Source organism: Mercenaria mercenaria, chromosome 11 (genome assembly GCF_021730395.1).
Source record: "Mercenaria mercenaria strain notata chromosome 11, MADL_Memer_1, whole genome shotgun sequence".
Classification (NCBI taxonomy): domain Eukaryota; kingdom Metazoa; phylum Mollusca; class Bivalvia; order Venerida; family Veneridae; genus Mercenaria; species Mercenaria mercenaria.
Genome location: NC_069371.1, coordinates 11,500,586 through 11,515,417, shown reverse-complemented (window position 1 = coordinate 11,515,417; position 14,832 = coordinate 11,500,586). Strand labels below are relative to the sequence as shown.

General features: G+C 34.7%; 1 protein-coding gene across 1 annotated transcript in view; it reads left to right on the top strand.

The window, feature by feature from the left end:
• Positions 1 to 12,732, top strand: part of LOC123530749 (fibropellin-1-like) — a 28,742-nt gene extending 16,010 nt beyond the window's left edge. The window contains exons 6-19 of the mRNA XM_053517942.1: positions 3,407 to 3,520; positions 3,721 to 3,834; positions 4,826 to 4,939; positions 5,721 to 5,834; positions 6,166 to 6,279; positions 7,357 to 7,470; positions 7,900 to 8,013; positions 8,833 to 8,946; positions 9,188 to 9,301; positions 9,856 to 9,969; positions 10,273 to 10,383; positions 10,816 to 11,004; positions 11,400 to 11,617; positions 12,523 to 12,732. Coding sequence (XP_053373917.1) covers positions 3,407 to 3,520; positions 3,721 to 3,834; positions 4,826 to 4,939; positions 5,721 to 5,834; positions 6,166 to 6,279; positions 7,357 to 7,470; positions 7,900 to 8,013; positions 8,833 to 8,946; positions 9,188 to 9,301; positions 9,856 to 9,969; positions 10,273 to 10,383; positions 10,816 to 11,004; positions 11,400 to 11,617; positions 12,523 to 12,732 — 1,868 coding nt within the window. The remainder of the gene's footprint in view (positions 1 to 3,406; positions 3,521 to 3,720; positions 3,835 to 4,825; positions 4,940 to 5,720; positions 5,835 to 6,165; positions 6,280 to 7,356; positions 7,471 to 7,899; positions 8,014 to 8,832; positions 8,947 to 9,187; positions 9,302 to 9,855; positions 9,970 to 10,272; positions 10,384 to 10,815; positions 11,005 to 11,399; positions 11,618 to 12,522) is intronic.
• Positions 12,733 to 14,832: the final 2,100 nt, after the last annotated feature.

Here is a 14,832-nt window from a genome sequence, read left to right as displayed (position 1 = left end):
ATTTTTCATCTAACATTCATCTTTCATCTAACATTTTTCAAATTGCAAAACTAAACACCGCACTTTAACAATTTAAATGGTTCTCTTTTAATTTTTCGCAAAGGTTTCGTAGGGTTGCAATTTTGTTTCGTTTATCCTTAGACGAATAATTACAGCAGTAGTTTGATGAAGATTCATGAAGTGGTTCATGAGAAGAGGTCATTAGACCTGTTTATATTTTTAGCTAAATTGGTCCCTATCCCCATTTGTAACAAAATAGCAGGAGACCTTACGATATTGTTACACATCGAGTTTGATAAAAATCCGTTACATTTTAGTGGTTAATGCGAAGAAAGGCATATCTACTTTTAGCTATAGTGGTCCCTAATAGGGCCCAAGTTCCTATATAAATAAATTTGGAAGAGGGCCTTATAATGATGCTCCAGACCAAGTATGACAAAGATCCACCAAGCTGTTCATGAGACGCTGTATAAAGGCATTTCTAGTTTTAGCTGTAGCAGCCCCTAAAAGGGGTTAAATGTCCCAGCTGAACAAAATTGGCTGCGGGCCTAATAAAGATGCTACAAATCAAGTTTGATTAGAATACACGAGAAAAAATCAGTTAAAGGATTTATTATTTTTATTCATTTCTAAAATAGGCCAACTGATCCCGCTTTAACAAATGCATATTCGCTATTCATGAATCTTTGGACAATGACGTCACACCTATAAAAAAGTGAAGGTCAAGCAAAACATACAATTGTAATTATTTCAATATTTCTGTTTCATAAGTAAAGTTTGACCGTAGTCATATCACATAGATAAACTGTATGCAGCGTCAGTGTAATGAGATTCAGTCATTATATAGCATATATATAATAAAACAGATTTCAACTGAGTTCAATATTTGCATACCATACTAAAGAAAAATATTCATATATAATAAATCAGTTCAATAATTTATAACAAATATATCAAAGCAAACAAGTACTCATTTTAATATGCAATCTGAATAAGTCACAAAAGCAAGAAACCTTTTCATATACAGACGACAATTGTAACAAGGAAAATCTTTTAAAAAACACTTCTCTACATAAAAGACTCTTATTACACCCTTATTCATGTGATACGCAGACCGTATTCAGCTCTTTCTTTAATTTGATATATGTTGGTATTTGAACAGTTTTTTTTATCATATTTATTAAACTTACTTATCATTTTGAGATATATCAATATTCTTGCTAAATATACTGAGCCAAAGTTAGCTTTAAAACTGTGAACAGCGTCGTTTAGGATAAACGCTTTGTCTACATTTCACTCAGCGTAGCACAATCAACAGAGTGAAAGAAATTGACACTCTCGTCCAATCAGGCAGAGCGTTGCATAAATCTTCCATTTTGATAAATTATCTATAATGCGTTATCAAGTAGTTTGATTTGCAAACTGAAGTCACGTGGCATAGGTAACGAAAACGAATTTAGACGGCGTCGCCGAAAAATTGTGTTTTTAGAAAAGGGAGAACAAACATTAATTATAGTTGGTATATTAATAATGAAAACATTGAAATTGTAGATTCATTCTGTTATCTCGGGGTAAATTTCAAATACAATGGGTTAATGCTAGGTGCAATGAAATCTTTGTCTGACCAGGCATTTAGAGCTATAAATAGTTTATACTCTATTTTCACAAGAATCAAGTTCGATGTTAAAACCAAGTTTTTACTATTTGATAGAATGGTTGAACCTATTTTACTCTATTGTGCAGAAGTATTAAGTGTTTACAAGACAGATGTTTTAGACAGAATTCAGATAAAGTTTTGTAAAAAGATTCTAGGAGTTAAACCATCTACTCCAAATATGGCTGTTCTGGGCGAACTTGGAAGATTACCTATATCTGTTTTATGCAAAGAGAGAGTTTTGAATTACTGGGTGAGAATTAATAAAAATAGGGAATCACTGATGTATAACATTTATCAAATACAATATAAGGAGACATATAATGCTGGATGTTCATATTGGGCAAAACAGGTTAAGTCGCTTTTAGAGAGTCTTGGGTACGGGTATCTTTGGAATCATTTTGATGAAAATATTTCTTTTAATATGTTAAAATGTCGTTTGAGGGACCAGTTTGTTCAAAATTGGAGTGGTAGTGTCCATAGTATGTCGAAACTTGACTCTTATGTGTTAGATTTAAGAATGAATTTAAATATGAAAACTATCTTGACATTGTTGAGAACGAATATCTGAGAAAACTCTTTACATGTTTTAGGTTATCGTCGCATGCCCTTGCAATTGAAACTGGAAGATATGTGGGAATAAATAGAACTGATAGGATATGTAGAAATTGTAACTTCAACGTTGTCGAATCTGAATATCACTTTTTATTGACTTGTCCAAAGTATAGCCATATTCGCACTAAATTCTTACCAAATACATCGTGGCCAAATATTAACCTTTTCAATAGACTGATGTCTTCAAATAAAAAGAAAACAGTATTAGGAATTTGCAAATACCTGAAAGAAGCATATAATGTAAGGAATCCAGATTTATAAATCTATACTTCAAAAAACTGGGAAAGTGAAGAAACTTTGTGTTGAATTGTATAATTTATATATGGTTACCACAATTATATTTGATAGTACTATCTAAATATATTGTTAAATATCTTCATGTATGTGCACATTGTGATTAAGATATAAAATGTGTTGTTTTTTTCTGTTCATTAGCCAAAGGCATGTTATTGCCGATTTTTGCTAATAAATGTGTTGTTGTTGTTGTTGTTGTATTAATTATTCAAAAAATATTTAAGCTAGAATTACCAAACCTCAGATAACTATTAATAAACTCACATATGCATTTCCCACTTATTCCAGTAAAAGCAGAGTTTTTTCCCCTATTTGGTTAAAAACAGGAGTTTATGACTGTATCTAGGTAACCTATTGATGGATCTTCATGAAACGTTACACAAGTGTACATCACCATAGAGCGGTGGTACTCGCACGACTTTCGTCAGGATCACTTATTGCTTAGAGGTGTTTTCCTTTAATTGTTTTATAATCCATAAATTATCACAAACCAAAGTAATCCGTAGATGGATCTTCATGAAATTTTAAGACTAATATAGATCGCTATAGGGTAATGGCGCATGCACATCTTTCATAAGGAGCTCTTCAGAAACTGCAGAGTTATTGCCCTTTGATTGTTTAAAAATTCATAAATATATCTGGAAATTAAAAAAAAAATAGTTAGGATTTTTCTTTAAAGTACTTTTGAATATGCATATGCATGAAAAGCTGACTAGGTAAGTGTAGTATAATAATAATAATAATAATAAAAATAATAATAATAATAATGCAACAAGAAGGGGAAGTGAAAACCAAGACAGAGAGTTTTTTAGTATAATAATTTTGTTTCGTGTTTGTTGTTAGATATTGACGAATGTGCGAGCAACCCATGTCAGAATGGAGCCACGTGTCATAACGGACAGAATAGTTACACGTGCGAATGCGCGGGAGGGTGGACAGGAACACACTGTGAACTAGGTACTGTCTTGGTATTGTCAGAATATCTATATAAAATTATAGAATACACTTTAAAGATATGCTTTCCTTAAAACATGTAGGTTTGAATGCATACAAAAACTTATTGTTTATTTTGTTTGTTTTCAACAGCTACATACAACTTTAGAATGTTGAAAGCAAAAATATATATTTTCTAATCTATACTGTTTTGTCATCTATAGATATTGACGAGTGTGCAAGTAGCCCGTGCCAAAATGGAGCTGCGTGCTCAAATGAGCAAAACCGTTTTGTATGCACGTGTACTGGTGGCTGGACTGGCGCGGACTGTAACACAGGTAATGCTTGGACTTCTTTATATCTTAAATGGCTTAACCTATGCCCCAAATATTTTTTGTCTTTTTGAAGTATTGATCCGAAGCTACTTAAGAGAAAAGTTGGAAGACGTTCACAAAAGCCAATGTATATGTCCTATACATTCCTGAAAATACACATCAGTCTAAATATTTTACATTTCATATTTAAGTTTAAGGTTAAAGTATATGCTAATTTCAATATTTGAATTTGACAACCCAGACGCCTGTTGGAGTAGGGCGTTAAATCAAACCCGTAATGCGTTCGAGCCACCGCTCCTCCAATTAAACTACTAACATTGTGATAAGAGACCCATATATTGGTGCTTTACACGAACCAGGGAAGGTACTACAACAGGAGCGTCTTCTGTATCTTGGCAAGGCACTATCATTCAACTAGATATACAGTTTTCTGGAGGAGTCGCCAATATGGGTTTCCGGCGGGGACTATAACAAACAAAGTGCGATTAAAACTTCGTGCTTTGCCATCGTGCCTTCGCACTTTGCGTTTAAACAGGGATCTTACGCTGGCCCAAAGGCCCAAACGGAACACAGAACTTTTTACGAATCGCAACTTCACATTCGCTCATTTCAACACATATAATTTCTTTGCAATACATAGACCAAATATGTTTGTTTCAGTAAACATTTTATAAGATCGAACTATTTTTCACCGAATGAACACCAGATGCGATATGTTTACGAGTGTTGTACCCACGAGTGATAATGTAAAATCTTGTGTTCAAGGGTGAAAAATATGTTATCTTACAGGCAAGACAAACAAATATTCTTATTATTTCACGATTTTCAGTTGTCCAAAATTTTGTTTACTTGATATTTTAACTGATAAATTAAGATATATTTCACTCTAATTTTTCAATAATTCAAAAGAAAACAATATATCATTGTACAAAAGGTACATAAAGGTATCAATATGATTTTTTGCTTATCAATTTTGAAATGATACATGTTTTAGATGTCAACGAATGCGCGAGTAACCCGTGCCAGAATGGAGCTACATGTCACAACAACCAGAACAGTTACTCGTGCACGTGTGCAGGAGGCTGGCAAGGATACGACTGTGACCTGGGTATGAATATTTTTATAACAAAATATGGCAGAATGCATTTAATCAGCACTCTTTCTTTCGTTTAAATGTTTAAAACAATTTTACCCGTTGTGAAATTAAACCATAGCTCCAAAAGGAAGCAAATATTTATAATTTATATATGATCTAGTTTTGCCACATTATAAAGTGTGTCATCAGTAGACGTTAGGGAGTATGCGACACGACCAAAGATGTCTTACATAAGGGAAGCATGCCAAAAGAATGGATGGCAATTTCATTAACTATATTTTCGATAGATATCAACATCACTTTCCTAGACTATGAAAAATGGGACAAATAATAATAGTTCACTTTTGAAATTTTGAAGACGATATTTTTTAAAATTGATCTGAAAATATTTAAGTGTTTTCTGTAACTAACAACAACAAAACAACTCTGCTTATATCACTTACTAGACATTAACGAATGCGACAGTAACCCGTGCCAAAATGGAGCCACGTGCAACAATTTACAGAATCAGTACACGTGCACTTGTGCTGGTGGTTGGCAAGGAAACGACTGTGATCAGGGTAGGGTATATTTGTTTTTATTACATATAAATTAAGGATGACGCTTAGTTTTAAAGCTTTTATCTCTCCTTTGATTAAATGCAAACCACTTTTACTGACATACCAAACTTGAATTACTATCTCACCATGTATATTGATTCTCAATAAGTTAATTGAAGTAAAGAAACAATTTCTAAAATAAACATGTATCAGTTTTTTAGCCAAATTTATACGCGGATATTTTCTGATTCTAGATATAAACGAGTGTGCAAGCAACCCGTGCAAGAACGGAGCCACGTGCAATAATTTACTAGATCAATACACATGCACGTGTGCAGCAGGTTGGCAGGCCTATGACTGTGATCAAGGTAAGTTAACGGATATAAAACTAATTGAAATTTACTTATACTGCAAAACGAAGACGGAATTTAAAATAGCCTGTAAAACATTAAACATGCAGTTACTTTGATTGGCATTTTATATTTAAGAATAAACATAGTTTTGTGGTGACAAAGCAAGGCAATTGCTATCTATTCAAGAAGAAAGTACAATCTTCTGTGTATTTTGTTTAACTTGATGTTTTATGACCAACATTACCAAAATGACGTCCAAAGATATCCGTCTTTTCTTCCGTTTAAAAATTGTTTACATCAAAAAATGTTCTTAGATTATCAGAAATATTCACTTTATGATTTTCAGATATTGATGAATGCGCAAGTAACCCGTGCTTTAACGGTGCTACGTGTAACAACTTGCTTGACCAGTACACGTGCACTTGTGCCGGAGGATGGCAAGGATATGACTGTGACTTAGGTATGCAACTTAATCGGTATTCTTCGTAATATACTCTATATGAATATACTCAATAAAGTGAAATGTTTGATATCCAAAATGTTATTTACATGTATAGGAATATTATAAATTTAAACGTTGCATATACATGTACTTTCCTTTCGTATGGATTGATGAATAGATTCACGTTTTATCTTTTTTTGTTTGTTAGGGTCTTAACTATATTGCATTGTTGACCGTTTTTTATAAAGGAAATAATAAAATGATAAAAATTTATCTGTGGAAAAATAAAGTAAGTTTAAGGTACGTTTATTTTAATATGCGGTTCATGTAATATATTTAAAGGTTATTAGCTTTGTATCGGGAAATATGCACGTGTTCTTCAGCGGAAATATTGCGCGACTTTAGGAGCATATTTCCTGATGCAAAGATAATAACCTTATTATTACATACGCATCTACACGTATAAATATTATGTAAATATCATATATATGTTCAACAGCCTGAATAGGATTGACAATATTGAACTAAACAGAAATAAATAGTGCAACAACACACACTGAATTACGTCACGCACCCGATATGAAATTCAGGCGTCAGTGTATGGAAAAATATTGACGTTTCCGGTACCAGTGTAACTTAACGGGGAATAGAAACGAGTATGTAATAAATTATCTTATTACATACTCGTTTCTATTCCCCGTTAAGTTACACTGGTCTTATTACATACTCGTTTCTATTCCCCGTTAAGTTACACTGGTACCGGAAACGTCAATATTTTTCCATACACTGACGCCCGAATTTCATATCGGGTGCGTGGCGTAATTCAGTGTGTGTTGTTGCACTATTTTTTTCTATTTAGTTCAGTATTGTCAATCCTATTCAGGCTATTGAATTTATTTATGATATTTACATAATATTTATACGTGTAGATGCGTATGTAATAAAAAGGTTATTATCTTTGCATCGGGAAATATGCACTCGTTCTTCAGCGGAAGAATATTGCGCTCCTAAAGTCGCGCAGTATTTCCTCTGAAGAACTCGTGCATATTTTCCGATACAAAGCTAATAACCTGTAAATATTCCATCTGCTTGCAGATATCGACGAATGTTTGAGCAACCCATGCCAGAATGGAGCCACGTGTCACAACAACCAGAACAGTTACTCGTGCACATGTGCTGGAGGCTGGCAAGGATATGACTGTGATATAGGTCTGTTTGCATAATAATATTTTAATAGTTGATTTTGTGGTTGAGTCATTCCACGAAATTAGATCGCAACGAACACGTAAAATTCTCTTTTATGTTAAATTCAAAGATCAATATCCTTGAAATTATATCTCTACAAAACAGCCCTTTTAGCAAAAACCGCAAAACTTTGTGCTCACGGAAGTAAGCTTGTATTAAGTTTTATTTGTAACAACTGAAAAATATCAGTATTACAAGCTTTTTGAATACTTACAAATTTATTTTCATATTCAATCTAGTTACATCACACATGCCTACTCTAATTAGATTAACGTTGGAATTAATATCAGATTTAAATATGGAGAAACATCGTGTACAGCTGTTTTGGCGATGTTAACGTCCGCGGCTTTATTTTGTACAAGTTATATGAAAATAACGTTGTTTCTCAACCAGATATTGACGAATGTGCAAGCAACCCGTGCCACAATGGAGCCACGTGCAACAATTTACTGGATCACTACACGTGCACCTGTGCTGGTGGTTGGCAAGGATACGACTGTGATCAGGGTAGGTTGTTCTGAGAAGATGATATTCCATTTGATATATGCACATGTCATTCTAAGTTGTAGAGTTAGAAGGCGTCATAGATAAAGTACAGGTTGACTCACGATGAAACTGGCTTCTAATTGGTGTGTAAAACCTGATTCTGTCCTTGAGTTGGCGAAGGTTGAATATTTAAATGACATCTATATATATACTGTATACATTTGCAATAAACATCGCATCTATAGATGATAATATGATATAAAATAAGTGAGCTCGAGGATTTTTTTAATTGTTACGACGAAACGATAATACTTGCGTGAAATCATTTAAATTACTTTTTTAAAATGTTTTAATTTCGTGGCATTATATCTTTTATGTTTTGTTATGTTGCGTTTATACTTGATTTCAATGCCAGTGATGTTCAACAATTGCTTGATAAAGTGTATACTATTCTATTCTATTATATTCAATTCTGTTCTGTTCTGTTCTGTTGTGTTGTGTTCTGTTCTGTTTTGTTCTGTTCTGTTCTACTTGTTAGAGTGAATATCATACTGTACAGGTCTATCAAGGAGTGGGTGGGCGTGTGTGTGTATGGGGGGAGAGGCGGTGTCGTTGGTGTCATTTGCTGTTCGCTGCGTGTTTTCGGAACAATAAGGACAAACTCTTCTTATTTTTTTCCCGAACATTTATCTCTTAAAAGAATGTTTAAATTATCGCACTATAAAGCTTCTCGAGCTTGCAATAAAACTGTTTATACATGTAATGACTTGGACACTTGTGACGTCAGATTGTACATTTTTTATGGTTAATCGATATGAGTGGTGTTTATTTTTACCTCAGACATTGATGAGTGCGCAAGCAACCCGTGCCAGAATGGTGCCACGTGCAACAACTTGTTAGATCTATACACTTGTGACTGCGCCGGTGGTTGGCAGGGGTATGACTGTGACATTGGTATGTTCAAGCAACAGGTTTTTTATTATCATTATTTACACTTGCTGAATGGAGTTAAGATGATCTGTAAGAATTCACTTCAAATAAATTAATGTAGTTGATGGACATGTAGTCAATATATTTCAGGAAGTAAGCGATCACTGAGGCTATTTTTGTGAAACAGATATTGTTTTCATGATAAATACCTAAAGCGAGTATCTTCTATTGAGTTCCATAAATGTGTATAACTGAACTTGAACAGATATTGATGAATGTGCGAGCAACCCGTGCCAGAATGGAGCCACATGCAACAACCTTGTCAACCATTACACGTGCACATGTGCCGGTGGCTGGCAGGGATACGACTGTGATATAGGTAAGAAGCGCTTGCTCTTTGCATATCAATCAATAAAATAAAATACTTGTACTTCCGTATTATGTATGTACGTTTCCGGTTCAAATACACAATTTACAAAGTTCTTTTATGGAAGAGATGGGCCGATGGTCTAGTGGTAACAAACTTAACTGTCAATCCAGAGGTCCGGGGTTCAAATCCAGGTCCAGGCACTGGATATTTCTGAGATGCTCTTGAGTGTCTCCCACGTAAGAGGCCTGTATTGGTTCTTCCCAGGAAAGACGGCTTCGCATGTGTCGGTGCTATACACCGGGCACGTTAAAGAACCAGACTGCCTGTTCGCAAAGAGCTAGGCTAAGTTAGCCGGACAGGCCTGTATCTGTTCTGTGGGCTTTATCTCACTCTGTCCCTCTGGTCATCTCGCTCTGTGCCTGTACTAGTAGAAGATGAATTTCGTTTTGTTATATGTCTCCCTGAAGCATCAAAAATGGGATGCAATTTCGTAAAATTTAAATTTAATTACATTAGGAATTTAAAGCTACCTTGAAGTTAACAATTGATCTTCAACATTTCAGACATTGATGAGTGTGCGAGCAATCCGTGCTATAATGGAGCCACGTGTAACAACCTACTGGACCAATACACGTGCGATTGTACGGGTGGTTGGCAAGGCTATGACTGTGATGTTGGTACGGTATAAATAGCATTCAACACTTTTTTGTTTTCTTATGCTAGTCATGTTGCTTATTCTCAGTAATTAGCTACTACAACATTTTGTTTGTATTCTTTTTTAGCTTGATGTGATGTATTCTAGAAAATTGCTTCATGCTAGTATTGCGAGAGGAACCTATGTTTTGGCCGAAATAGTTTTAAAGAAAACAGAAAGATTTTACTTTGTTGGACTACACTGACTTGACATTATTCAATTAGTTCAAATAACATAACTAGTACATTATTTTACTAGATTTTTGTTCATAACCTTTTTTTTTCAGATATTGATGAATGTCTCAGTAGTCCGTGCATCAATGGCACGTGCACAAATCTCCAGAACGCCTACATGTGCACGTGCTTCCCAAAATACACCGCTAGGAATTGCGATTACTGTAAGTAAATTTGAATTTTAAAAGAAATTGTAGCTATGCCCTGTTTTAAAATACATTTACTGTTATATTTAATTTGTTATCTGTTATGTACAGACTCAGTAACACCGAGTGTGCTATTAGTTTACTTGGTCAAGTTCTATACTTCCACTGACAGATTTCTCTGTTGACCTGTTTGCTGTCATTCTTAATTTCGTAAGTTGTATCATCAAAATATATTAACTTTTTATTGAATATGTGGAGTTTGAAACAGTAGAAATACATTCGAAAACAACAAACAAATACAGTAGAATAGTTTAATTAGTATTATCCTACTCGGAAACACCAACATGTAAGTAATCGATGTCAAAGAGAAATAAAATTAAGTAATAAGTAATTGCGATTTCATTATTCAACTGTTTACGGACATTTTGTTTTTCATGTTACTTTACTCAGTGATCGGATCCCCAATGGATGGAGAGTGGGGTCAATGGGAGGCGTGGCAGGGTTGCTCTGCGACTTGTGGAACTGGACGGCAACGTCGATACCGTGCCTGTGATGATCCACCACCAGATTACGGCGGCCAGCCATGTGTTGGTTACGGATTTGACGAAACCAGTTGCTCTGGAGGAAGCGCTTGCCCTGGTTTGTATTCATTTCAAGACTTACTGCTTTGTTTTTTTGATATCCTGCGATATAGAGAAACAATATTTGAGCGCATAAGTGATAAACTGAACATATCCTGTAGTTAAAACACAAATTAATAAGGAGATACACAGCATAACATTTATACATTTAAGATTACCATACGTTTCTGTTCATATATGTATATGACAGGTATTCATTTTCCGTGTTATATATGTTTTAAGTGAGTTTTAGATTTAGCATGTTCAAATCTAGGCATTTCCGTTCCTCAGTACTAAATTGCAATGAGTACCAATTCAGATTAGTAAGAATGACAAAATTTTAAATAGTTTTTTGATAAAAGGAGTAAAAAGTAAATTTATGTGTAAATGATGCAACCTTATTCTTTCTACAAGTGGTTGTCGATGGTAACTGGGGAGCCTGGACAACAGTATCGTCTTGCAGCGCTACCTGTGGACAAGGAAAGTCATTGAAGACACGACAGTGTGATAACCCAGCTCCTAGCAATGGAGGGAATGTGTGCACCGGTGACGCTGCGGTACTTTCCACATGCATAGTTGCCAACTGCACAGCTGGAAGTAGCTCGAACTCTAACGGAGGCGCCTATGTTAATGTACGCTTTTTATCTTGAAGCTATGGCTCCAATCAGTTAGTTCTTGGTTAGTTTGCATCCCCGAATGTAGTTCAGTGTAATAGGTGAGAACCGGTTATTGATCGGTCAGCGCTGCGTGTTTCAGTCACTGTCAACCGGGCATTATATTAGGGTTTTCCCTGTAGAAAAAAGGTCTAAAAATAGCACCATGCGTTTCCTAAATATTAAACAATGCTTGGTTCCCAGTTAACTGTGCGTCATATTAAACACACACAAAAGCAGCAACACAACTGTTAACCATTCTGTTCTTTTACTGTTCGCCATTTTATTTCCATTTGACGTTCATGTTCGCTGTAATTAAGTTTAGTGCTGCTGACTTAGGTTATCAAAATGATTATGAAAACAAACGACAAAAAACTAAACTATTGAGATTTGCTTCTTTATCAAACGGAGAGAAGAGTAAAATTTTAACTGAGAGGGAGGCTCTTGAAAGGAAAAACAACTAGATGTACTAATGACTGTTTCTTAATACTTATATGTTTAGTTTTAAAATATAAAGATAAATGTGTTTTTTGTCTGTCAAATATTGAACACTTACGTTTAGCCTAAAAACGAACTTTGGTATAATAAAAGAATTTCAGCCATTCAATATGATGTGATATTGAACAGAAGAAGACAATATTTACCGAAGCGATAAAGTGATGTACGCTGCCAAATAGGTATCGCGGAGGAATTTTTTCCGCGAATTTCTATGCTTATGTTGTGGCCGATCCCATTTGTGTGCAAAAGGGTAGTGTTAGCCTGAATGGTGTTAATATCTGAGAAAATACGGTTTTTAATACATTTATTCTATAAAATCCAACTTATCAATTGATAGCCCGCAAGAAACGTTTGAAAAACCGACCATTTTTTCTGGTGCTTTCCAGGTTTGTCCAAATGGCTATTTCACATGTTACTCGGGAAGACTCACGTGTATACAGGAAATATTCAGATGTGATTGTTTCTCTGATTGTGACGACGGAAGTGATGAAAACCAGGTTTGGGCTGGTTGTACAGACATCTGTCCAGACAATGATTCTCCAGGTTGGTTAGCAAATTGTTTCTTATTCGTTTCTTTGAGATATCTAGTGATATAACACATTAAAACAGGTGAATTGCAATGCAAGCTGTGTATAGTGATTTGAATTGCCCTACTGATGATGCTCTTTTTATATGACTTGGTAAGGAATTCCAGATAGTAGCACCAGAATATGTAAAACTTTTTTTAAATAGTTCAGTTTTCGGTCGAGGAAGGTAAAGCTGCAAATTAGAATCTGACCTCAAAGTTCGAGCATGTATGTCATGTATATCACAGCTAAATGTAAATGAATTTCTGAGGTAAATAGGTGCTTGATCGTTTAGACTTTTGTACATTAAAACTGCTTTTTGAAATATTACCCGCTCCGGAAAAGTCATCCAGTTAAATTCTCGAAATAATTCAGCAGAAGGGGTATCGAAGTCTTTATCAAGAATTAGGCGAGCTGCTCTTTTTTGAAACTTAACACGTATGTGTATATTTACTTGTAGGTTTTTGTGCATCACCCCTTCAAAAACATCTTTTTGGAGGGGTGTGTGGTCCACCTTTTGTGCCGTGCATATCTCAAAAAACGCATTTAATCCAAAGTCTAAAATATGCATGAAAAGGGCCTTATTTTGTGTCAGTTGTTTCTAAAGAAAGTATTTGAACAGGGATTTAGAAACATTACAGGAGTTCTATTCGGCATGTTAATTTGTGCATCTGGTATTCTGTAAGAGATATCACAATGCCAGACCAGAGGTATTGTACTTGACTTAATTAAGTTTGTATCGAACATATCTAAAAAAGTATTTAACCTAGGGTCATGAAACATACTAGTAATATTATTCAACATATAAAGGTGTGTACCTGGGATTTTGTTCTCAATTTGTTAGTCAGTTCAGAGTTATTGCCCTTGATTGTCAAAAATATGTATAAAGGGCATACACGTTTGTGTCATATGTAAAATTATTTAACAAACAGTCATAAAGAATTAAGGAATTGTTTTATAGCATGTGAAGTTGGGCATCTGGTGTTTAGGATTTCACTCAACGATAATTAGAATATAAAAAAAACACGTTTAATGGAATGAACAAACGGGCTGCGATAATATTTAAGTTAAACATGATATAAACATTTAAGTTTATTGATTAGAATATGGGTACGCAGTTTCTTTTTCGATAGTTTTAACAAATTATTTTGCCTGCTTAATGTCAAAGCAACTTTATAATGTCAGCGAAACATTTCTTTCAAATATGTATCTTTCGAAGAGAATCATATCGGGAAACCAGTCCTGTAGGAATTTTGAAGGATCTGTAATTTTATCATACTAAATGTCTTCCTGAAGGTTATGCACTATAAAGCAGAACTATGGGAAGAAATGGAATTATGGGTAGAACTTAGGTACAAGTGAAAAGTTTCATATATTGAAAAGTATTCCGTTTCCCGTACAATACAACAATCATTATTGACACATATTTTACTTTCTCAGTCAGAACTGAATTATTACGCATATCTCAATAGAGACGTTCTCAGAAAAGAATAATGTGCTCATTGTTGTCAGGTTGTTCCATGTCAATCTTTATTTTCTATTTTTATTTCAGGCCTACAAAGTCTATCTCTTGCGACCGTACTGCTTATGACATTGACCGTAGTTTGTCCAAGAAAGATATTCTAGACGGTATGGAGTCTGTCTCAAACAGTTGACGACATATGCATATATACCACCTTTAAAAGCAAATAAAACTGCTAGCTTTAGCATTATAGACATTGAAGAAGTGGATTTCCAGAAATATTCGTTTGTCAATTTGCCCCCACCCCGAAAAACTGCTATATAAATTAGATTCCATACAGGGCATAAACAGGGCATTGTCGGATATGATTTAAAATCTGTATCACATATATTTATATACCAAACATTAGAGGAAGTGCTGTGTGACGTGTGACAGGAATTTTAACATTAAGGTTTCGATGGAGGCCTTGAGAAACAAGAATCAAACAACACCAAATCATAGAAAGAAAGAGTTGTTTGACATGAAAATTGAACAGCATGTAAAACATGTATATTACTTTACGAAACAAGTGTCAGCATACTGATATAAACATTGAATTCCGGAAAAGGGCTGCCTAAAGGGGCTCCACTTCCGGACAGTTAAACGCCTTTAAAAACTCACCATTTTCA